This window comes from Oryctolagus cuniculus, chromosome Y (assembly GCF_051225735.1).
Source record: "Oryctolagus cuniculus isolate XC-2025 breed Fujian yellow rabbit chromosome Y, ASM5122573v1, whole genome shotgun sequence".
NCBI classification, from domain to species: Eukaryota; Metazoa; Chordata; class Mammalia; order Lagomorpha; family Leporidae; genus Oryctolagus; species Oryctolagus cuniculus.
The window spans coordinates 19,843,562-19,865,876 of NC_142889.1; the positions used below are offsets into that span (position 1 = coordinate 19,843,562).

Below are 22,315 nucleotides of genomic sequence, written 5' to 3' on the forward strand. Positions count from 1 at the left end.
TAGGAAATGAGTCAGTTTTCATCTATATTATGAGTGCTTTTGCAGGGCCATAAACAAAACACACTTAAAGGGAGAGGACATTTCTAAATGGAATTATCTCTACAGGCAAATGTCTTGGGAAGAAAATGTGAGAAACAGAAAATAGTAATCAGAGAAGGCCTTATAAATGTGCTGACAGTAAAATCCTTCCAACTCTAAAAGGTATATCATCAATTTATTTGGGTTTCTAAGACCTAGAGTGTTTTTAGTTCTAGTATGATGGAAGCAACACTAGTATCCCTAACTTGATGCAGGCCTATGCAGCAGCTTTGGGCTGCTTTTCTGTTGTATGTGCAGATGTGCCTATCTGAGGTTGTGCCTATGTGTCTGTGCTCCTATTTTTCTCACCTCCCCAAAAAGTTCTTAATTTTATCACCTGCTCTCAGTTGCTTGTGGGAAATAATGTCAATAGCACCAGCTATTCTGATGACTGGGATCACAGTGTGTCAACCAATCACAGAAACCCTGTGGTCACACTTGGTGTCATCCAGGACAGGGTGAGGGACAGCAGTAGTCACTAACAAGGTGTTAGTCCTTGTTGTCCATTTATCATGAGCAATTATAAGTTCCAGAGTATTCTGCTGCCCAGTCTTCAGTGTTACATTATACAATAGCTCATTTCACACTCAATGGCTAACTCAAAGAATGCTGAGAGTACAGCAAAATGAAATAAGGGCTCAGAATATTCTAGGGGGCTGGCGCCATAACACAATAGGATAATCCTCTGCCTGTGGCACTGGCATCTCATATGTTCACCGGTTCTAGTCCTGGCTGCTCCTCTTCCAATCCAGCTCTCTTCTATGGCCTGGAAATGCAGTAGAAGATGGCCCAAGTCTTTGGGCTCCTGCACCCACATGGGAGACCAGGAAGAAGCATCTGGTTCTTGGCTTCAGATCAGTGCAGCTCCAGCCATTGCAACCATTTGGAGAGTGAACCAACGGGAGGAAGACCTTTCTCTCTGTCTCTCCCTCTCACTGTCTGTAATTCTACCTCTCAAATAAATTAATAAAATCTTTTAAAAAATCTTAAAAAACAATATTCTATACAAAATTACCACTGAAAAATATTAAAAATTAAATATTTATTTTTTAAATGTATATATTTTTCTGAAAGGTAGAGGCAGATTTTCCATCTAGTGGTTTATTTCCCAAATGCTCCCAACATCTGAGATTGGACCAGGCTGAACCTAGTATCCAGAGACTCCATCTGAGTCTTCAATGAGGGTGGCTAGGGGCCAAGTACTTGGGCCATAATTTGCTGCCTTCCTGAGGATATCCGGGGAGGGGGACAAGTGCCTATGGGCCTCTCAGACACAGAAAGAATTTCTGACATAATCAGGTTGCAAATGTTGTGCAAGCAGGCTGCAAGCTGTGGCTGGAAAGCTTGTTATACCTGCTGGCATCTCCCCCATGATAACCTCCTGTTCAGTATGTGTGAGCCTGTAGTTCTAACCACAACGTCAATCCTCTACCCAGAGCTAGTACAGGAGAGGCCTGAGCCCCTAAGGGGAATCTGGCTGACTTCAGGAGACCCCCACTATCTCCTTGGGTGGCCCCAGTTCAATCAACATAGACTATGTGAAGCCCCTGTCCAATGGGCACCCCCATTGATTGACCCAATTAAAATGCAGTAATGCCATAAAAACCCTGGGCACTTCCTGAAAGCCATTGTCCTGCTCTGGCATTCCATCTGGTCTCCTGTTGGGTTAGATGCTTTACTGTTGCTTTGCAAACTAAATAAAGATTTTGCATCTATTTGCAAATTGTTTCCCATGTTTTTATTTCTATGCTAAGCTGAGGAAAAGCACACATGGAGCTTTCTCAGGTAACCACCCTCCCCTCCATGACCCATAACACTTCCCAGGAACACTAGCCAAAGTGGATCAGAAGTAAAGCAACTGGGACTTGAACCAATGCTCTGATGTGGGATACTGGCATCCCAAGCAGTGACTTATCTCACTATACCATAATGTTGGCCTCTAAGAATATTTAAGTAAACTTGTTAAGTAAAATTATTTAAATAAAATTCTAGATTTACACTATGAGAAAATATTTAAAACATAGATTTTAATTGATTTTAACTACTAGTTTAGGAGTTACTTTTGGTCCAGATAGTATCACAAATTGATATATTTATAATAGTGTATAAATACATATATATTCTGTACAACTTCTGTTATTTGAATATTTAACCAAAAATGCACCACATAGAATCCAGATGAAAGATAAAATAGACCTATTAGCCTTAGAAATCATACATTGCATACACACAATACATATGTTATGAAATCATTTACATATCTCATCTGATGCACCTTCCTGTAAATAATCAATAATGTGAATAATACATTCTTCCTCTCTTGAGTGTGTCTTCTGGTTGGGATGCCGGATTCTGTCCCGGTTGCCCCTCTTCCAGGCCAGCTCTCTGCTGTGGCCAGGGAGTGCAGTGGAGGATGGCCCAAGTCCTTGGGCCCTGCACCCCATGGGAGACCAGGAGAAGCACCTGGCTCCTGCCTTTGGATCAGCACGGTGTGCCGGCCGCAGCGCGCTGGCCGCGGCAGCCATTGCAGGGTGAACCAACGGCAAAGGAAGACCTTTCTCTCTGTCTCTCTCTCTCACTGTCCACTCTGCCTGTCAAAAAAATAAATAAAAATTTTAAAAGAATATTGATTTATCTGGAGGCAGAGCATCAAAAATTACCCTTCCTTCCTTCCAAGGCAGAGTACCAGAAAAATCATGCATTTGGACTCAAAATGGAATCTTTAGTACTAGGAGAGCAAGAGCCATTTTGAATCTAAAAGGAAGGTCACTAGGTGCAGAAATTGAACACTAGGTGTTCTAAATCAATCAAGCCATCTTAAGAAATAAGTGCCCCACAGTAGCTGGGACTGGACCAGATCAAGACATCTTAGCAAGAAGGAGGAAGAGCCCACACTCCGATATAAGGTGCTGATGTTCCAAATGGTGGTTTTTTTTTTTTTTTTTTGGCAGGCAGAGTGGATAGTGAGAGAGAGAGAGAGACAGAGAGAAAGGTCTTCCTTTGCCGTTGGTTCACCCTCCAATGGCCGCCGCGGCCAGCGCGCTACGGCTGGCACACTGCGCTGATCCGATGGCAGGATCCAGGTACTTCTCCTGGTCTCCCATGGGGTGCAGGGCCCAAGCACTTGGGCCATCCTCCACTGCACTCCCTGGCCACAGCAGAGAGCTGGCCTGGAAGAGGGGCAACCGGGACAGAATCCGGCACCGTGACCGGGACTAGAACCCGGTGTGCCGGCGCCGCAAGGCGGAGGATTAGCCTAGTGAGCCGTGGCGCCGGCCTTTTTTTTTTTCTTTTTTTTAAAGAGCTTCTCCAGGGAACCTGTCTTCAGGAATTTTTCTTTCATAAGATCTATTTATTAGAAAGGAAGAAAGGAATAAAGGTTGATTTTTTTTTTATTTACGTATTGGAATGAGTTATAGAGAGGCAGAGACAGAGACAGAGTCTTCCATCCCCTGGTTCACCTCCAGATGGCTGCTATGGCTGGAGCTATGCTGATCCAAAGCCAGGAGCCAGGAGCTTCTTCCAGGTCACCCACATGGGTGCAGGGGCCCAAGGACTTGGGCCATCTTCTGCTGCTTTCCCAGGCCATAGCAGAGAGCTGGATTGGCCCCAATACAGTGCAATCTTCATTTTTTTTTAATTTTAAAAGATTTATTTATTTGGGGCTGGTGCTGCAGTGCAGCGGGTTAACACCCTGGCCTGAAGCACCAGCATCCCATAGGAGTGCCATCAGACAGAAGACCTCTCTCTGCCTCTCCTCTCTCTGTGTGACTCTGACTTTCAAGTAAATAAATAAATCTTTAAGAAAAATTGATTTATTTATTTATTCACTTGAAAGAGTTACACACACAGAGAGAGGAGAGGCAGAGAAAGTGAGAGAGGTCTTTTGTCTGATGGTTCACTCCCCAATGGGCTGCAATGGCTGGAACTGTGCTGATCTGAAGCCAGGAGCCAGGAGCTTCTTCTGGGTCTCCCACAGGGGGTATAGAGGCTCAAGGGCTTGGGCCATCTTCCACTGCTTTCCCAGGCCATAGCAGAGAGCTGGATTGGAAGAGGAGCAGCCAGGACTCAAACTGGTGCACATATGGGATGCTGGCGCTTCGGGCCAAGGCGTTAACCTACTGCACCGCAGCGCCGGCCCCCAGTGCAATCTTTCTTTAAAAAAAAAAATCTTAAGGGAACTCGGCTCAGCTGTGACTCCATGATCCACTAATATGAGATCTATTTCCAGTATCTCCTCCTCCATTTCCAATCCAGCTCCTTGCTAATTCACCTGGAAAGCCACGGGAAGATTGACCCACTACTTGGACCAGCTGGGAGAAGTGGAACAGATGAAGCTCCCAGCACCTGCCTCCTGGATTTGCCCTGGCCACCCAGAGCCCATCCAGCAGATGGAAGATCTCTCTTCCTCTCCCAACCCTCAGCCTGTTACCCCATAACTTTTCCACATACATAAGAGTAAATTAATTTTAAAAAGAATTGGCTAACTAAATCTCTGAAGGGGGGGGGATGAGCTGGCCCTGGGGCATAGTAGGTTAAGCATCTGCCTGCCTGTGTGTGTGGCTCCATGATCTGATATGAGATGCTGATGTCCCAAATGGTGTCTTTTTTTTTTTTTTTAAAGAGCTTCTCCAGGGTACCTGACTTCAGGAATTTTTCTTTTATAAGATCTATTTATTTGAAAGAAAGGAAGGAAGGAAAGATTTATTTATTTATTTAAAACAGAGTTACAGAGGGCAGAGGCAGAGAGAGACAGAGTCTTCCGTCCCCGGGTTCACTCCCCAGCTGTGCTGCTCTGAAGCCAGGAGCCAGGAGCCAGGAGCTTCTTCCCAGTCTCCCATGTGGGAGGCCATAGCACAGAGCTGGATTGGCCCCAGTACAGTGTAATCTTAAAAAAAAAAAAATCTTGGGCTGGCGCCACGGCTCACTAGGCTAATCCTCTGCCTGCAGCGCTGGCACACTGGGTTCTAGTCCCAGTTGGGGCACCGGATTCTGTCCCGGTTGCTCATCTTCCAGTCCAGCTCTCCGCTGTGGCCTGGGAAGGCAGTGGAGAATGGCCCAAGTCCTTGGGCCCTGCACCTATAAGGGAGACCAGGGGAAGCACCTGGCTCCTGGCTTCGGATCGCTGTGGTGCAACAGCCAGGCAGCCCTTGGCGGGTGAACCAACGGAAAAGGAAGACCTCTCTTGTCCCGTCCCGCGGGACAGCAACTGGGGCCGAGCACCTAGAAGGAGAAATGAAAGGGACAGGAGACACAAAGATGGCAGCAAGACAGGTGCCGATCAAGCTGCGACTTTATTTTTCAACCACACACTTATATATCATCGAGGCAGGGTATCGGGAGGGGGAAGGAGGGTGGGCTTATCTTGTAGCTGCAATGCTAGTGCAAGTAGGGGAAAGGTTACAAGGCCTTAAGGCACAAGGTCACACAAGGTTGCGTTATCAGTACTATCAGGTCTGGCCTGTCCAGCCCTGTCTCTCAACTAAGAGGTCACATGCTGCGTGGTCCCCGACATATCCCCCTTTCTTATCAATTAAACAGAAATGGCTACCGGTTAGGCCAAGCATGATGAGCGAGCAGTGCCTGTCTTAGGAATCGACCCGGAGGTCCAGCACCTCTTACCCGTCATTGGATATCCTTGCCAGTCCCCAAGGACTCCTGTCTTAGGTGGGTGAGGTTCCGGGAAGGTGCCCGTCATTGGCTTACTGCTCGTTTTATTGATAGGCCTGGGGCCCTTCCTGGGCTCCCGACTGGGGCAGCGGCAGACCGAAGGGGAGAGTCAGTTGTTGGAGGGACCGTGACCTCACTGGCCAGACTTCACCGGCCGGAGAGAGAGATAACGTTTTCCATGGGATCTTCCATGGCCAGACTTTGGTAATGTATTTGAATTGGTCTGGCTGCTAAATTATCTACTTGTTGTCTGATAAAGGTCATCAGCCTATTGAGGAGACAAGGACCTATAGATAGCACAACAAGCAACCCAACAATGGGGCCTAAAAGCGGTAGCAAATAGGGAAGCAGTCCATTCCATCCAGTCCAAAAGGGATTTTCAGCCATGGCACGTCGACGACGCTCCAGATCTTCTTGAAGTGTCTTGATTTTATCACGAACAATGCCGGACTTGTTAGCATAAAAACAGCATTTTTCCTGTAAAGCCAAGCAAATACCTCCCCGTTCAGCAGTAAGCAAGTCTAAGCCTCTACGATTTTGTAGAACCACTTCCGCTAGGGAATCAATTTGATCTTGAAGGTCCTGAATGGTGGTGGATAGGGTCTGCACATCATTAATAAGTTGTTGGGACAATTCTCTATATTTGTGGACCGCGATTCCTAGTCCTGTGGATCCTGTAACCATAGCTGAGGAAATTCCCAATGTGGCTAATAAAGGAATAAATTGAATAGCTCGTTTTTGTCTCCCTGCAATATAATCAAGGGAGGGGATAGGAACAGGGGTATCTCCATTGATAATCTCTATATCAGGAAAAAGTATAGCATGCATGCAATTACCGGTCCAATTTGTTGGTAAAATGGTATAAGCTAAATTATCCCTACATACAAAAACGGTGGAATTAGGGGCATAAAGAGGGTAGTTTACTGTTACATTATTTGTACAGAAAGGAGCAAGTCCTACATCGATATCGAAGGGATTGTTGTTGGGAGGTTTATAAAGGCAAGTGATATTTTCCGTTGGGACAGGAAGAACGGGAAAGGGCTGCATAGGGGGGTGGCCCAAGAAACTATTGAACTCAAGGGTATTATTAAGCGGTAGAAAAATGGCAAGAGGAAGGGGGGGTCCCTGGCGTAAACAGAGCCAGCAGTCTCTTGCAAGGTTTGGGGCAGAGAGATTAAGCAGTTTATGGGTGTTGGTAAGGATATCGATGGTATTGACATCCAAGTCTTTATTTCCTCTGGAATGAACTTTAGCCAGGGGGTGGTATTGGAGGGAAGGGTAAAGGCTTTCAAATACGGTTTCGAGTACCTTTTGTGTTTTTAATTTAGTAAGGGTATCCTGAGGGCCTCCACCGTCAGACACTCCCACAGGGGCTATAGGGTACCAGCAGGCTACTTGTCCCTTAGTGGGGCAGGAGGGGGAGCTGAAGCGTGAAGAGGACAACTCTCCTCCGAACGTTCCCTCATAATCTCCTGATATAACAGCAAACAGTAAACGCTGATTTCCCTTATTACAGGTTTGATACTGTGTATAACAGGAGGAGTGCACGGAGTAATGGATAGTTTTATTGCACTCTGATGGGCACTGATCCCCAGTGCGGTAAGAGTCTAGCTTAGGTTTGGGAACACAGAACCATCGGGAACCCGGGACGGTCAGATAAGCAGTTTTATCTCCGCAGTCTTGTGTAAAATGCGGCTTTTGAGCACGGCCACTGCCACGGGTTCGTGGGAAGGATACTATTATGCCCCCTGAGCAGGTACAAGGGTGATGCTGTTGAAGGTATTTTTGAATGCCCTGAGGGTTGTCAAGCCCTGCAAAGACTGGTGGAGCCCAATGGATGGTGTAGATTGCCATCATCAGGAGAGCAAGGCTGAGGGCCATTGTATTAGGGCCCTTTGGAGGGGTTAATCAGTGAGCCCTCAGGAAATGTAGCAGGGGAGGAGAGAATAGAGAGAAGATAAGATACACAAATAGCAACAATGGCAACAATTCCAACAATAATAAGGAGTCCTGTAATGAGTCCCAGTAGCGTCCAGCCGGGTCTTTTCATTCCTGTGGGTATAAAGAAAAGGCGTTCTCAGGGCCAAGTACAGGCTCTGGAACAACATCATTATTTGTAGGAATTGGCGGATTAACTTGTTTAATTGATCTTTCAGGTAGCCATCTTGGTGCCGATTGTTTTTGGTCCAGGATGCAGGCTGAGCCACGTCCCCAAATGAGTACTGGATCTGGGCCGTGCCAGCTACTGGTGAGGGGGTCTCGCCACATTACCATAGGCGGAGCCGTATCAGGGGAAGGGTGCCAATGACGGTCCGCAGCTGAATGATTATTATTATCCAAGGTCAGGAAGTTTAGCACAAAGAGCGCATGATTCAATCGGTCGCGGGGAGAGGCAAAAGACAAGGAAGTGGCTTCAAGCCGAGTGAGCCAAGTTTTTAGTGTTTGATGGGCTCTTTCAACGATTCCCTGTCCCTGTGGATTGTAGGGAATTCCTGTAATGTGTTTAATATGGAGCGCCTCACAAAATTGTTTAAACTTAGTGCTGACATAAGCAGGACCATTGTCTGTCTTAATCTTAACAGGTTTTCCCAGTACAGAAAGAGCTGTGATAAGGTGCGAGATAACATCCTTAGCAGCTTCTCCTGTGTGGGGGGAGGCAAAGACAAAGCCACTATAGGTGTCTATAGAGACATGGAGATACTTTAGTTTGCCAAATTTTGGGAAGTGTGTGACATCCATTTGCCACAGTTGATTAGGGAGAAGACCACGCGGATTGACTCCCAAATGCGGTACAGGTTGGCTAGTAACACATGAGGGGCATTTTTTGACTATTTCACGAGCCTGTTCTCGTGAAATTTTACAAAACAAACGGAGAGATTGAGCATTTAAGTGATGTAACCTATGCAAGTTTTGAGCTTCCTGTACTGATCCCACAATTATGGGGAAGGTAAGCCTTGTAGCAGCATCTGTCTGGGCATTACCTTCTGAGTTCTGAGCTTTCTGCACTGATCCCACAGTTGTGGGGAAGGTAAGCCTTGTAGCAGCATCTCTCTGGGCATTACCTTCTGAGTTCTGAGCTTCCTGCACTGATCCCACAGTTGTGGGGAAGGTAAGCCTTGTAGCAGCATCTGCCTGGGCATTACCTTCTGAGAGTGACCCTGGTAGGCTTGTGTGTGCCCTAATATGTCCCAAATAGAAGGGCTGTTGTCTTTCTCGTATTAGCTTTTGAATTTGTATAAACAAGGGCATAGCGTTGGAAGTTGTTTTAAGAAAAGGAGAAGTCTCAAGCAACGGAATGGAGTGAGCTACATATGCACTATCGGTATAAATATTTACAGCCTGACTGGAAAACTGTGTAAAGACTTGAAGTATGGCATACAGCTCAACCAACTGAGCCGACTGATAAGATGTTTTAAATACGTGGGAACGGTTATCTGCCATGAAGGCAGCCATTCCATTGGAGGACCCATCTGTAAACACCGTAACAGCCTTTGGAATGGGGTTACTTTTTGTATTTTTTGGGAAAATAAAGGAATAGGATTGGGCAAACTGTAACACAGGGTCATCAGGGAGGTGATTGTCAATGACTCCCATAAATCCTGACATGGCTATTCCCCAGTCATCAGAAGTTTGAAGAAGGAACTGGGTCTGTTCTCGGGTATATGGCACTACTACAACATCGGGGTCTTTTCCAAAATATTGGCGGGAAAGGAAACGAGCCTTGATGATTATTGAAGCAACCTGAGACAAATATACTGCAATTACCTTAGATGAGGAAATGGGGAGATGAACCCAGAAAAGAGGTTGACCCTTTTTTTTGGGCATGAGGGATTTTTGCCAAAAAACTCCAGTGGGCGTATGTGGTGTGGCTAAAACTACAAAAAGCAGGGGGAGAGTATAAGAAATCTGTGAAACAAACTGTTGGCTGATGGCTTGCGCTACTTGGTTTAATGCGTCTCCCGCAGCAGGGGTGAGCTCGCGGGGGGAAGAGGGATCTGGGTCTCCTCGCAGAATGTCATTGAGGGGCAAGAGGACATTATTAGATATTTCTAAATAGGGCCTGAGCCATTGAATATCTCCTAGAAGTTTTTGAAAATCATTAAGGGTATGGAGGCAATCCAAGCGGAACTGGATGCGGGGCACAAAAACCAAATCCTGTTGTAATTTTAAACCTAAATAGGTAAAGGGGTCTTGTAACTGGACCTTATCAGGAGCAATTTGTAAACCAAGGGTAAGAAAGGCTTTAGAAAGTGCTGTAAAGCAATCTTGTAGGTCTGACTTGTTTTGAGCCGCCAGTAAAATGTCATCCATATAATGTAGAATATAAATGTGCGGCCAGTGTAAACGAACCGGGTCCACTGCCTGTGCTACAAACTTTTGACAAAGGGTGGGGCTATTGGCCATTCCCTGGGGCAAGACTTTCCAATGAAATCTTTGCATCGGTCCCTGGAAATTAACACGGGGGAGGCTAAAGGCAAAATAAGGACGATCATCAGGGTGTAGAGGAATAGTGAAAAAACAGTCTTTGAGATCTATAATTATTTTGTAATAACCATTTGGGATGGCCACGGGGGTTGGGATGCCAGGTTGGAGGGCACCCATGGGTGCCATGACCTTATTAACGGCGCGCAAATCCTGTAAAAGGCGCCATTTACCAGATTTTTTCTTTATGACAAAAATGGGCGTATTCCAGGGAGAATTGGAAGGCTCTAGGTGTCCAGCCACGAGCTGCTCCTGTACAAGCGCTGTAGCAGCATTTAGCTTTTCTTGAGTAAGCGGCCACTGATCCACCCAAACAGGAGTTTGAGTATTCCATGTGATTTTATCTGCATGGGGTACAGGAAGGCCAGTGGCCGTTACTAAAAATCCGAATATCCGAGCCCATGTCTATCTGTTTTAGAGGGGGCTGTAATAGGTTGAGTTATGCCCTGTCTCATTTTTCCAAGTCCTGTGCCAGGCACATAATCCATGCGCAGCATTTGTTGTGTGACCACAGCATTAGGGCTGCACAGGATAACTTCCATTTGGGAGAGAATGTCACGTCCCCACAGGTTAACAGGAAGGCCTGGTAATACAAAAGGAGTCACAGTGCCCTGATTGCCTTCCTTATCTTTCCAGCGTAATACCCTTGAGCTGACTTGGGGGTTATTGGACTGGCCTATACCTCGCAAATCAGTGAGAGATGCGGTCAGCGGCCAATGAGCGGGCCAATGATCTTGAGATATGACCATGGCATCTGCCCCTGTGTCCAAAATGCCTTTGAAATCCTTTCCTTCAATAGTAAGGGTTAACACAGGCCTATTTTTTGTAATTGGCTGGACCCAATAAGCATCCGAGGAGCCCAAAGGGGTAATGCCTCGGGGCCTGGAAGAAATTGAGGATGTACTTCCAGTAATTAAAGGCAGAAGAACCACTTGTGCTAGACGGGTGCCCTGTGGAACGGCAGCTACTCCATTGATAGCGGCTGCTAGGATTTTTATTTCCCCGGTAAAGTCACCGTCAATAATACCGGGAAAAACTTGAATGCCTTTAAGGGTGGCTGATGCTCGGCCAAGAATAAAAGCACAGGTACCCGAAGGCAAGGGGCCCCACACCCCTGTAGGGATAATTTGTGGGCCCTGGGTGGAATCTAATATTGTATCGGAGGCGGCACAGAGGTCCAGTCCTGCGCTACCTGGGGTTGCTCGTTGGAGAGAAGCAATTGTTGAGGTATTTGCTGAGCCTGAGGCTGGGAAGGGACAAACCGTACTGCCCCAGGGTTTGTCCTTTGAGAAACTGGGGCCAGGGGCTGGCCCCTCTGGGAGTTTCCCGGCACACTAGGAGGGAGGGGTTGGCCTGAAGAATTAGTCTTTGACCTGCATTCATTTGCCCAGTGATAACCCCTATGACATCGGGGGCATGGGGTGGAGGGGAGCGGCCTACCTGGAGGAGATGGAGCCGCGCCTTGGGCCATGGGCCTGTTTGATAAGGCAGTTGGACATTCGCGGGCAAAATGTCCAGGCTGTTTACAGGCGTAGCAAGTGGAGGTCCCCTTGGAGGGATTTTGGGTCAGTTTGAGTGCGGCCCCAATTGCCAAGCCCATGGCATGGGCCGATCCCACACCAGCGCAGAGCCTCACATAGTCTGAAAGATCACCCTTATGTTTATGAGGCCGAAGAATATCTTTACAAGCTGGGTTGGCATTTTCAAAGGCGAGGTGCGTAACAAATGCACTTCCATTTTCTCCTGGGCCAACTAGTCTCTCAGCTGCAACATTAAGGTGTGAGACAAAATCACTATAAGGCTCGTCGGGCCCCTGCTAAATCTTAGCCAAAGAGGTAGTGACTGCTCCCCTTTGAGGAAGCTTTCTCCAAGCCCCTAGTCCGGCAGTTTTAATTTGCGCCAGAAGTCCATCAGGGAACTGGGCTTGTGAATTGTTGGAATTATACAGGGCATCTCCCAAAAGTTTTTTGAGGGTCCAATTTTTAGATGAAGCTTTAGCAAAATTTTGTTGGGCTATTTCTTTACAAATTTGAACATAATCAGCCCTCCACAGGACATAGTCACCTCCGCTGAGAGCAGCTCTGGCGAGGAAGTCCCAATCATTAGGTGTAAGCCACCGGGCACTCTGGCTTTCCAATAAGGCCTGAGTATAAGGGGCAGTGGGACCATACTGGGTGCAAGCAGTTTTAAGTTTTTCAATAAATCTGAGACTAAGTTTTTTATAGGGTGGCGGCTGTCCATTACCAGGTCCTTGATTGGGGACCTGATCTTCCTCCTCCGACCCAGGTTCCTCACTATCTTCCTCAGAGTGGTGGGGCGAATTCTCCTCAGCCTCATTTTCCCCATCAGCGGCAGGCTCAGAATGACCTCCGGCTTGCCTCCTGGTTACAGGGAAAGCTAGAAGGGGTTGGGTTTTGGACCTGACTTTACCTTGTTTAGGTTTTGGAAGGGGCTGCTCTAAGGCAAGGTGGCGGAGCTCCTTGTCAAGGGATTTTATTTCCTTAAGGAGCTGGATGTGCTCTTGTCTCTGTTGAAGTGACTGTCGCAAGGCCGACAAGTCAGGCACAGGAGGGTTAAAGTCATAGAGAGCGGGGGCACAAATGGGAAGGTGCGGGTGAGTATTGTATGGCGGGGGATTTTTAACATTTTGGGGCCAATTGGAATTATGATAGTGCACGACCTCTTCCTCTGGGGCAGCTTCCTCATCTGAATCTAATTTGTCTCGGATGGCAGGATATAGTCGGCTCGCTTCGTTGGTAGGGGCTAAAGTGGACTCTTTAATTTTATTGTTGGGGTCATCATCAGTGGAGGGTATATCTAGAATGACAGATGGGCATTTAGATGCAGGTCGGGAGGATTGCTGTAACATCTCCTCACCATCCCTTACTAGGGCATCAATAGTCTTATCTAGGTGACGGGTTTTTAGAATGTCATTAATCAGGTTCCAATATGAAAAAATCGTAATAGGCACTTTTGCAGGGCCAAAGATCTCATGAAAATCCTTTAAACAACTTCCAACTCTTTCCCACTTGATCTCGTCAATTGTTCCTTCCTTGGGGAACCAGGGACACAATCTTTCTACATACTCAAAAAATGCCTTTAGATCCTTATTTTTAACCCGAACTCCTCGTGTCTTGAGGGCCTCCCTGAGACCTGAAATGAACATTTCCCGTGACGATAATGCCTGTCCCATGGCTGTCACTTACCTTGCGCCGTCTTCACTCCACAGCGTCGACCGATGCTGATGATCTCGGGTGGGCAGTTCCGAGCCGGTCGCACAATCACTTGGATCCAAGTTTTCCTCCTGGAAGGCGGCGTTCCTCCAATCTTACAGGCACTCGAACCCCAAGGGCCGCACTCAAGCCCCACGTTGGGCGCCAGTTGTCCCGTCCCGCGGGACAGCAACTGGGGCCGAGCACCTAGAAGGAGAAATGAAAGGGACAGGAGACACAAAGATGGCAGCAAGACAGGTGCCGATCAAGCTGCGACTTTATTTTTCAACCACACACTTATATATCATCGAGGCAGGGTATCGGGAGGGGGAAGGAGGGTGGGCTTATCTTGTAGCTGCAATGCTAGTGCAAGTAGGGGAAAGGTTACAAGGCCTTAAGGCACAAGGTCACACAAGGTTGCGTTATCAGTACTATCAGGTCTGGCCTGTCCAGCCCTGTCTCTCAACTAAGAGGTCACATGCTGCGTGGTCCCCGACACTCTCTCTCTCTCTCTCTCAATGTCCACTCTGCCTGTCAAAAAAAAAAAAATCTTAAGGGGGCTCAGCTCAGCTGTGACTCCGTGATCCGCTAATATGAGGTCTATTTCCAGTCCCTCCTCCTCCATTTCCAATCCAGCTCCTTGCTAATTCATCTGGAAAGCCAAGGGAAGATTGACCCACTACTTGGACCAGCTGGGAGAAGTGGAACAGATGAAGCTCCTGGCACCTGCCTCCTGGATTTGCCCTGGCCACCCAGAGCCCATCCAGCAGATGGAAGATCTCTCTTCCTCTCCCAACTCTCAGCCAGTCACCCCACAACTCTTTCACATAAATAAGAGTACATTAAATTTAAAAGAGAATTGGCCAACTAAGTCTCTGAAGTTGGGGGGGTTGGGCTGACCCTGGGGCATAGTAGGTTAAGCATCTATCTGTGACTCCAGTTTGAGATGGAAGGACTCTCTGTAACTCTGACTCTCCAGAAAAAAAAAAGATAAAAATCTTAAAAAGAATTATTATTATTATTATTATTATTATTATTATTATTATTATTATTAGGGGGCCTGTGCTGTGGTGTAGCAGGTAAAACTGTCACAAGCAGTGCCGGCATCCCATATGGGCTCCCATTCGAATCCCATCCCAGCTGGCTGCTCTCTGCTATGGTCTGCAAAAACAGTAAAAGGAGGCCTGAGTCCTTCTGCCTCTGCACTCCCATGGGAGACATGGAAAAAGCTCAGGCTCCTGGGTTCGTATCGGTGCAACTCAGGGTGTTTCAGCCACCTGGGATGTGAACTGGTGCGTGGGAGACCTCTGCCTCTCTGTAACTCTGCCTGAAAAAAATAAATATCTAAAAAAAAAAAAAGGATTAGAAGTGAAAATTGTGATAAAATATTGACCATGTAGAGGGAGGAGATTCAGACAACGGGCATGGCATGTGACACAACATGAAAAAAATCACAGCTTGCTTCTTTTTCTTAAAGGAAGATTGCAAGGCAGAGTGAGTGGGGCAGGTGGTCATTATGCCCTTGTGAGTTATGCTTGGGATGCACACACCTCACAGAGGAGTGCTGCTTTAGGTTCTGCCTGGCTGCTCTGCTAAACATATAGTTTCTGATGAATAGATCCTGGGAGTACCTTCTCCTTTTCACACACGCACACACACACACACACACACACACACACACACACACACCTACCTCCCTACCTCCTTCCCTACCTTTCTTCTCTGTAAGTCTACATTCTAAATCAATCAAGCCAAGACATCTTAGCAGGAAGGAGGAAGAGCCCACACTGATCTGAGAAGCTGCTGTCCCAAATGCTGGATTTTTTTTTCCTTTTAAAGAGCTTCTTCAGGGTGCCTGTCATGTATCGGGGTACACCTGATATATGACAGCAGAATCTGCCTTAACCCGCTGTGTTACCACACTGGTCCTGGCATCACAACATGTATGAATGAAGCCTTTTACCACCTTTTACTACCTGTCCCTGTGCTATAGCTGAGAAACTGAACTGAGAAAACATATTACACAGGAGATTGCACTTACCCTGGCTGTTACATTCAGGGTTCACGTGATCAGGTGACAGAATGTGTGTGTGTGTGTGTGTGTGTGTGTGTGTGTGTGTGTGTGTGTGTGTAAAATCCCAAATCCTGATGATGAATGACAAAAACAATTGAGGTGGGGTGTTTTGTGGCATGGTTGGATTAGCGGTTGCTTGAGATGTTGGCATCTCACACCAGAGTGCCAAGTCGGGTCCTGGGTACTCTATATGCTTCTGAATCGAGCTTCCTGCTAATGGGTCTGGAAAGGCAGCAGTGGATGGCTGAAGTAGATTAATGGAAGCAGATTTCATAATATAAAGACACTGGTGAGACCGGCATTGTGGTGCAGCAGGTACAGCTGCCGCCTGTGACCCCAGCATCTCATATGGGCACCAGTTTGAGTCTTAGCCACTCCAGTTCCAATCCAACTCCCTGATAATGGCCTGGGGGGTGGTATCAGAAGCTATCCCAAGTCCTTAGGCACCTGGAAGAAGCTCCTGGTTCCTGGGTTCATCATGGCCCAGCCCTGCCCATGGTGGCCATTTGTGGGAGTGTACCAGATGTCTCACCTTCCCCCCCCCTCTCTCTCACTATCTCTCTCTATATCTCTATCATCTCTATCATCTCTATCTCTATCTCTATTTTTAACCTTTCACATAAGCAAGCAAATAGGCTAACACAGAAGGATCTGTGAACAGAGATGCATCTGGCAGCAGCCTTGTATGTTCTGGCCAAAGAACAACTGGTAAGTTAAACATGCCTGTGGATGGGCTCATGGTGGAATACACCAGTGTGCACCTATGCCCAGGAAGAAAAAGAAAAAAAAATATTGGTGCCTTCCTAGTTATAGAATATTCTCTGGATAAGCTAAGATGTTCCAAGGTTGGAGCAAAAGGGCAGGGAGGAAAGCTGTGTTCCTGGCATCCCTGGCCAGTTATTTCACTCCCCTGCCCCATGCCCTCTTCCTAGGCCAGAGTCAGGGCAGAGGTGCCCATGGGGACAGAGGTGGGGGGAGGACACACACCCTCCCAGAATGAATCTTATCCTATCCTGCCACTGTGATGACTTTGCAAGGCACAGCTGAAGAGAGAAACTGGTAGCCTGGCCTTGGGAATCTGCTTGCCACACCCACCCACCCTCAATGACTTGGAATCTGCCTCATTCAATTGGCTTCATTCAAATGCAGAAGAAACAGCCCCAAGCTTTTCTCTGTGAATGGGTTTCCTTTTCTCTTCTCCTCAGCTCCCCCACCTCGGGTCTTTGTCAGTGAATGGCCAACTTTCCCTGCTCTGCCAGAATGCTGCCTTTCTGGGGCAAAGGTCAGTCAGTCCTCTTAGCCCTGGAAACCATGACAGCGACCACAGCTGAAACCCTGACTTGAAGGCTGACATCTTTCTTTATGGCCTAGGGTGTGTTTGCTTAAGATAGAGCGTGCACATGTGTCTTTCAGAGGAGACAGAACCAGTGCAGTGGAATGCTGAGCAGATTCTCTTGCCGTTCTGGAATTCTGGTAGTCACAGGACAGAAGGCTAGCAGGGGATGATTTTGACAACAGACAGACAGACAGACACCTCTGCTGAACTGTGCTTGCTCTGGGGAGGAGGGGCAGATTATGGTCATTCACCTTTGGGTTTCACAAGCACTTCTCACTCTCCCACCTGCTTCCCGTGGAAATCCACAGTCCCCCTCTGTGAGCCCAGGGCATCAGTGAGTGACCTCATGTGCCTTCTCACCACCCTAACACAAGAGGTAGTTGGACAAATGTGAAGGAACCCCAGAGAAGATCGCCACAGAGGAAGACTTGTTATGGCACAATGAGTGGGCAGGCGAGGTGGGGTTGAGGGCCGTAGGGGGATATGGCTGTCGTTGGGCAAATAGGAAGGGTACTGTCTGACAAATACCCCAAAGTGTTTAGGCTCCTGCTGAGCATGTGGGAGATCTGGATGCAGTCTCTGACCCAGCTCCAGCCCGTGTGTGTGTGTGTGTGTCCCTCTCCCTCCTTATTTTAAAAATAAAAATAGGACTACAGCAACGAACGTGACCGTGACGTGAGTGTACCGAATGTCATGGAACTGTGCAGCCGAACGTGTTTCCGACGGGAGTGGATTTCACATCAGCGAGGAAGTTTTCTGGCTTTGTCGAGTGGGGATGTGAGGGATGTGAAAATCTGACAGTGCAGCCATTTGGAGCATCAGAAAAGAAGTGAACGAGGACTGTAAATGACTGTGGGTCCTGTGACAAAGAGTGAAAGGAGATTTTCAACTTGTAAAATCCACATGCCGGGGGGGGCGGCGCCATGGCTCACTAGGCTAATCCTCCGCCTGCGGCGCCGGCACACCGGGTTCTAGTCCCAGTCGGGGTGCCGGTTCTGTCTGGGTTGCTCCTCTTCCAGTCCAGCTCTCTGCTGTGGTTGCCTGGGAGTTCAGTGGAGGATGGCCCAGATCCTTGGGCCCTGCACTCCCCTGGGAGACCAGGAGGAAGCACCTGGCTCCTGGCTTCGGATCGGCACAGTGTGCCAGCCGCAACGCACCGGCCGCAGCAGCCACTTGCGGCGGGGGTGAACCAACCGAAAAAGGAAGACCTTTCTCTCTGTCTCTCTCTCTCACTGTCTAACTCTGCCTGTCAAAAAAAAAAAAACAAAACATACCCTGGCATGTGCCTGCATGCTATACATCCGGGGGCCTGCTTTGAGTCTGGCTACCCACATTCTGGCTTCCCGATGATACACATCCTGGGAGGCAGCACGTGATGTCACGAGTGCCCCCCCCTCCACTGGGTAGCGTTTCTGGCTCCTGGCTTTGACCAGGCCCAGCCTTGGCTCTTTGTTGCGGGCATTTGTGGAGTGAACCGGTGGATACAAAGTCTACTTAGACCTCTCCCACCCATACCGTCGTTGCTGTTACACCCTGAATTATGTGTCATTTCATGATTCCTCTTGACTTCTTGCCTGTGTTCCATTTGCTTAGTTCTCTGTTGGCCTGCTTGTTCATTCTGTAGGGAGGGGAGGTAAAGGTGTTTTGATATATGTACATCTACATTTGCCAGAGGAAGTCAGTTCTGTCCGCATCCTAAGAGAAGTTCACAAAATTCCCTAGTCTGTGGTAGTGTGGTGACACAAGATTGGTGCCGCTGCTGTATATGGTCACTCGGATGTTCCGTGTCTCACAGAGATTTTGTCAAAGGCAGCGATAGGTAGGACAGATGAGGAGCCGTGGGACAGCCGCCACTAGTATGTTCCTTCATTTTGGCGGTGTTGTGAGGGAATTTGCAAAGGTGGGCATATTGTAGAGCGTGTTGTAGAGAGCTGTAGTTTGAAGAGGTGGGGAGTGAAACCAGCAGATGGAATCAATCTCTCTCTCTCTGTGTTTCTACCTCCCCCCACCCCACACACACTTTACCTTTCCGATTCAGAAATAAATAAATGAATCTTAAAACTTGAAGAAATAATGTGTGGTGGGCGTTCGGATCAACGGTTAGAGTTTTCGGCATGGGGCGCTCCCGTCTCATGCAATGGAGCATGGGTTCAATTCCTGAGTCTCCTCTGATTCAAGCTTTGTGCAGAGGCATGCCCTGGGAGGCAGCAGGTGAGGTTTCAAGTACTTGGCTCCCTGACATCCATGTGTGGGGATTGTTAGAAAGCTCCACGGTGAAAAAATAGAGTCAGACGCTATTGGGTATGAGTGACGGGAACTGTCAGGGCTGCACCCCAGCGTCTCCACTGGTGGTGAGCTAGAGTCATACTGGAGTAAAAAATCCAATCCTGGCTGGCGCCGTGGCTCAACACCGGGTTCTAGTCCCAGTCGGGGCACCGGATTCTGTCCCGGTTGCCCCTCTTCCAGGCCAGCTCTCTGCTGTGGCCAGGGAGTGCAGTGGAGGATGGCCCAAGTGCTTGGGCCCTGCACCCCATAGGAGACCAGGAGAAGCACCTGGCTCCTGCCTTTGGATCAGCACGGCGCGCTGTCCGCAGCGCGCCAGCTGCGACGGCCATTGGAGGGTGAACCAACGGCAAAGGAAGACCTTTCTCTCTGTCTCTCTCTCTCACTGTCCACTCTGTCTGTCAAAAAAAAAAATTTTTTTTTTAAATATCCAATCCAGGTACTCCAATGGGAGAGGTGGATCATCTTATGATTACTTGAAGATAGTTGAAGATTCAATCCCACAATCGATCACTTTCTTTTCACTTTTTAATGGATTACATATTTATTGGAGAGGCAGCATTACAGAGACAGGGAAGGAGAGAAGGAGGAGGAGAATGAGAGAGAGAGAGAGAGAGAGAGAGAGAGAGAGAGAGATGCAAGCATTGTGGGACATCTGGTTAAGCTGGATCAGTCCTGGACCAGGTGGCAGGCACTCAAACCCATGCTGCTGTGGGATGCCAGCGTTGCAGGCAGAGACTTGAGACCAAGGAACCGCTTCCTAGGGCCCTGAGGTTGCCACTGCCTGCGATGCCAGAGTCCACCTCCCTGCTAATGTGCTTGAGAAGATAGCTAAAGATGGCCTGAGTGCTTGGGCCCCTGCACCTATATGGGAGACCTTGATGAAGTTCCAAGCTCCTGGGTTTGGCCTTGCCCAGCCCAGGCTGTTGTAGTTCCATTTGTGGGAGTGAACCGACTGTCTCTGTAACTGCCTTTTGAGTAAATCGATACAGGAGAACCTGGTTGGTGACAGACATCTTAGAGACTACCGGTTATTTTTAAGCAGGAGGTTTCTGGGAATAAAGCGGATACTGTCGATAGCCCTACCTGGACTCTCTTTGGGCAGGTCTCTGTGGATGTGGAGTTGATGGGGAAGGAGGGAGGAAGGGAGGATCCAGTGTGAAATTTCTGCTTCCCTTCATCTCCTCTTCACCGGGCCCTCCCTCACTCCGCAAGCCGAGCCGAGCCGAGCTGAGCCGAGTCTCTCTTGCCTGAGGCTCACGCACCACCTAGCGGCCACAGTATTGAACATGGGTTTGGTGAGGGAGAGCTAAGATGGAGTCACAACTTTCCGGGCTGGTGGGCGGTTGGGGGTGGGGGCTTGTTTGGCGTGGGCTGGGTGTGGAGCACCTTTGGACTTCCTCCTTTGGAAGCTGCTGGCATGCCTTTGGGTGGGGCTGGCCCATGTGGGACTGGAGACTGGGGTCAGACGGTCTCCCCTCCCCAAGTGTCCCGGCACCTGCCTCCTGGATTTGCCCTGGCCACCCAGAACCCATCCAGCAGATGGAAGATCTCTCTTCCTCTCCCAACCCTCAGCCTGTTACCCCATAACTTTTCCACATACATAAGAGTAAATTAATTTTAAAAAGAATTGGCTAACTAAATCTCTGAAAGGGGGGGGATGGGCTGGCCCTGGAGCATAGTAGGTTAAGCAACTGCCTGCCAGTGTGTGTGGCTCCACGCTCTGATATGAGATGCTGATGTCCCAAATGGTGTCTTTTTTTTTTTTTTAAAGAGCTTCTCCAGGGTACCTGACTTCAGGAATTTTTCTTTTATAAGATCTATTTATTTGAAAGAAAGGAAGGAAGGAAAGATTTATTTATTTATTTAAAACAGAGTTACAGAGAGGCAGAGGCAGAGAGAGACAGAGTCTTCCGTCCCCGGGTTCACTCCCCAGCTGTGCTGCTCCGAAGCCAGGAGCCAGGAGCCAGGAGCTTCTTCCCAGTCTCCCACGTGGGAGGCCATAGCACAGAGCTGGATTGGCCCCAGTACAGTGTAATCTTAAAAAAAAAAAAAAAATCTTGGGCTGGCGCCACGGCTCACTAGGCTAATCCTACATTCGAATTTTCGAATGCATTCAAATTTTCTCGGCAGAACAATTGAGAATCCTGAGAAAACATGCTATTTCTATTTGTAAACATGGCACTGGATGCATTTGCTGAACAGAAAGATTGTGCTTTTCTCCACAACCACTTTGACGGTGATTTGTTGTTTCAATTTCTTTTTTTTCTTTTTTTCTTTTTGTTGTTTCAATTTCAACGGAATTCCACAACACTTTGTCCGGAAATGCCTGGAGGAAAGCAGAAATATCCATTGTGTTGTGGCTATCTGAATCTCAGATTTTGCTACAGCCTCTGTGTGTGTTTGTGTTTTCTGCACTTCATCTACGGACGTGAGGGTGTTGAATGCATTTTAGCATGCAACATTTTGTTTTCTGAAGGCAAACGCTAATTGGTTCCACATGGAGTCAATCCCTCCACACATTCGAGTTTTCTGGGCATAACAATTCAGAATCCAGAGACACCATGCCATTTCTGCTGTAAACATGGGATTGGATACACGTGCCAATCAGAAAGATTGTGCTTTTCTGCAAAACCACTTTGACGGTGATTTTTTGGTTCAATTTCACCCAAATTCCACAACACCTTGTCGGGATATGCCTGGAGGAAAGCAGAAATATCCGGAATGTTGTGGCTATCTCAATCCCAGATCTTGCAACAGCGTCTGTGTTTGTTTGTGTTTTCTGGGCTTTATCTACGGACTTGACAGTTTTGAATGCATTTTAGCATGTAACATTTGTTTTCTACCAGCAAACGCTAATTGTTTGCACATGAAGTCAATTCCTCCACACGTTCGAGTTTTCTCAGAGAACAATTCAGAATCAGAGAAAACATGCCATTTCTGTTTAGAAACATGGCATTGGATTCACTTGCCGAACAGAAAGATTGTGCTTTTCTCCAAAACCACTTTAAAGGTGATTTTTTTGGTTCAGTTTCACCCGAATTCCACAAAAGTTTTTCCTGATATGCCTGGAGGAAAGCAGAAATATCCGGTGTGTTGTGGCTATCTCAATCCCAGATCTTGCTACAGCCTCTGTGTTTGTTTGTGTTTTCGGGGCTTTATCTATGGACTTTGTGGTTT

At 47.8% G+C, this 22,315-nt stretch overlaps 2 protein-coding genes across 2 annotated transcripts; both read right to left on the minus strand.

The window, feature by feature from the left end:
• Window positions 1-5,895: 5,895 nt before the first annotated feature.
• On the minus strand, window positions 5,896-7,629 carry LOC149119334 (syncytin-1-like). Its single transcript, XM_089325096.1, has one exon. It carries the CDS (start codon window positions 7,627-7,629, stop codon window positions 5,896-5,898), a length of 1,734 nt encoding a protein of 577 aa, XP_089181222.1.
• Window positions 7,630-12,046: 4,417 nt separating this feature from the next.
• LOC149119335 (endogenous retrovirus group K member 10 Gag polyprotein-like) lies at window positions 12,047-13,423 on the minus strand. Its single transcript, XM_089325097.1, has one exon. It carries the CDS (start codon window positions 13,421-13,423, stop codon window positions 12,047-12,049), a length of 1,377 nt encoding a protein of 458 aa, XP_089181223.1.
• Window positions 13,424-22,315: the final 8,892 nt, after the last annotated feature.

Coding starts and splice junctions, on each gene's coding strand:
- LOC149119334 (XM_089325096.1), bottom strand. CDS start 7,629: ATGGCCCTCAGCCTTGCTCTCCTGATGATGGCAATCTACACCATCCAT.
- LOC149119335 (XM_089325097.1), bottom strand. CDS start 13,423: ATGGGACAGGCATTATCGTCACGGGAAATGTTCATTTCAGGTCTCAGG.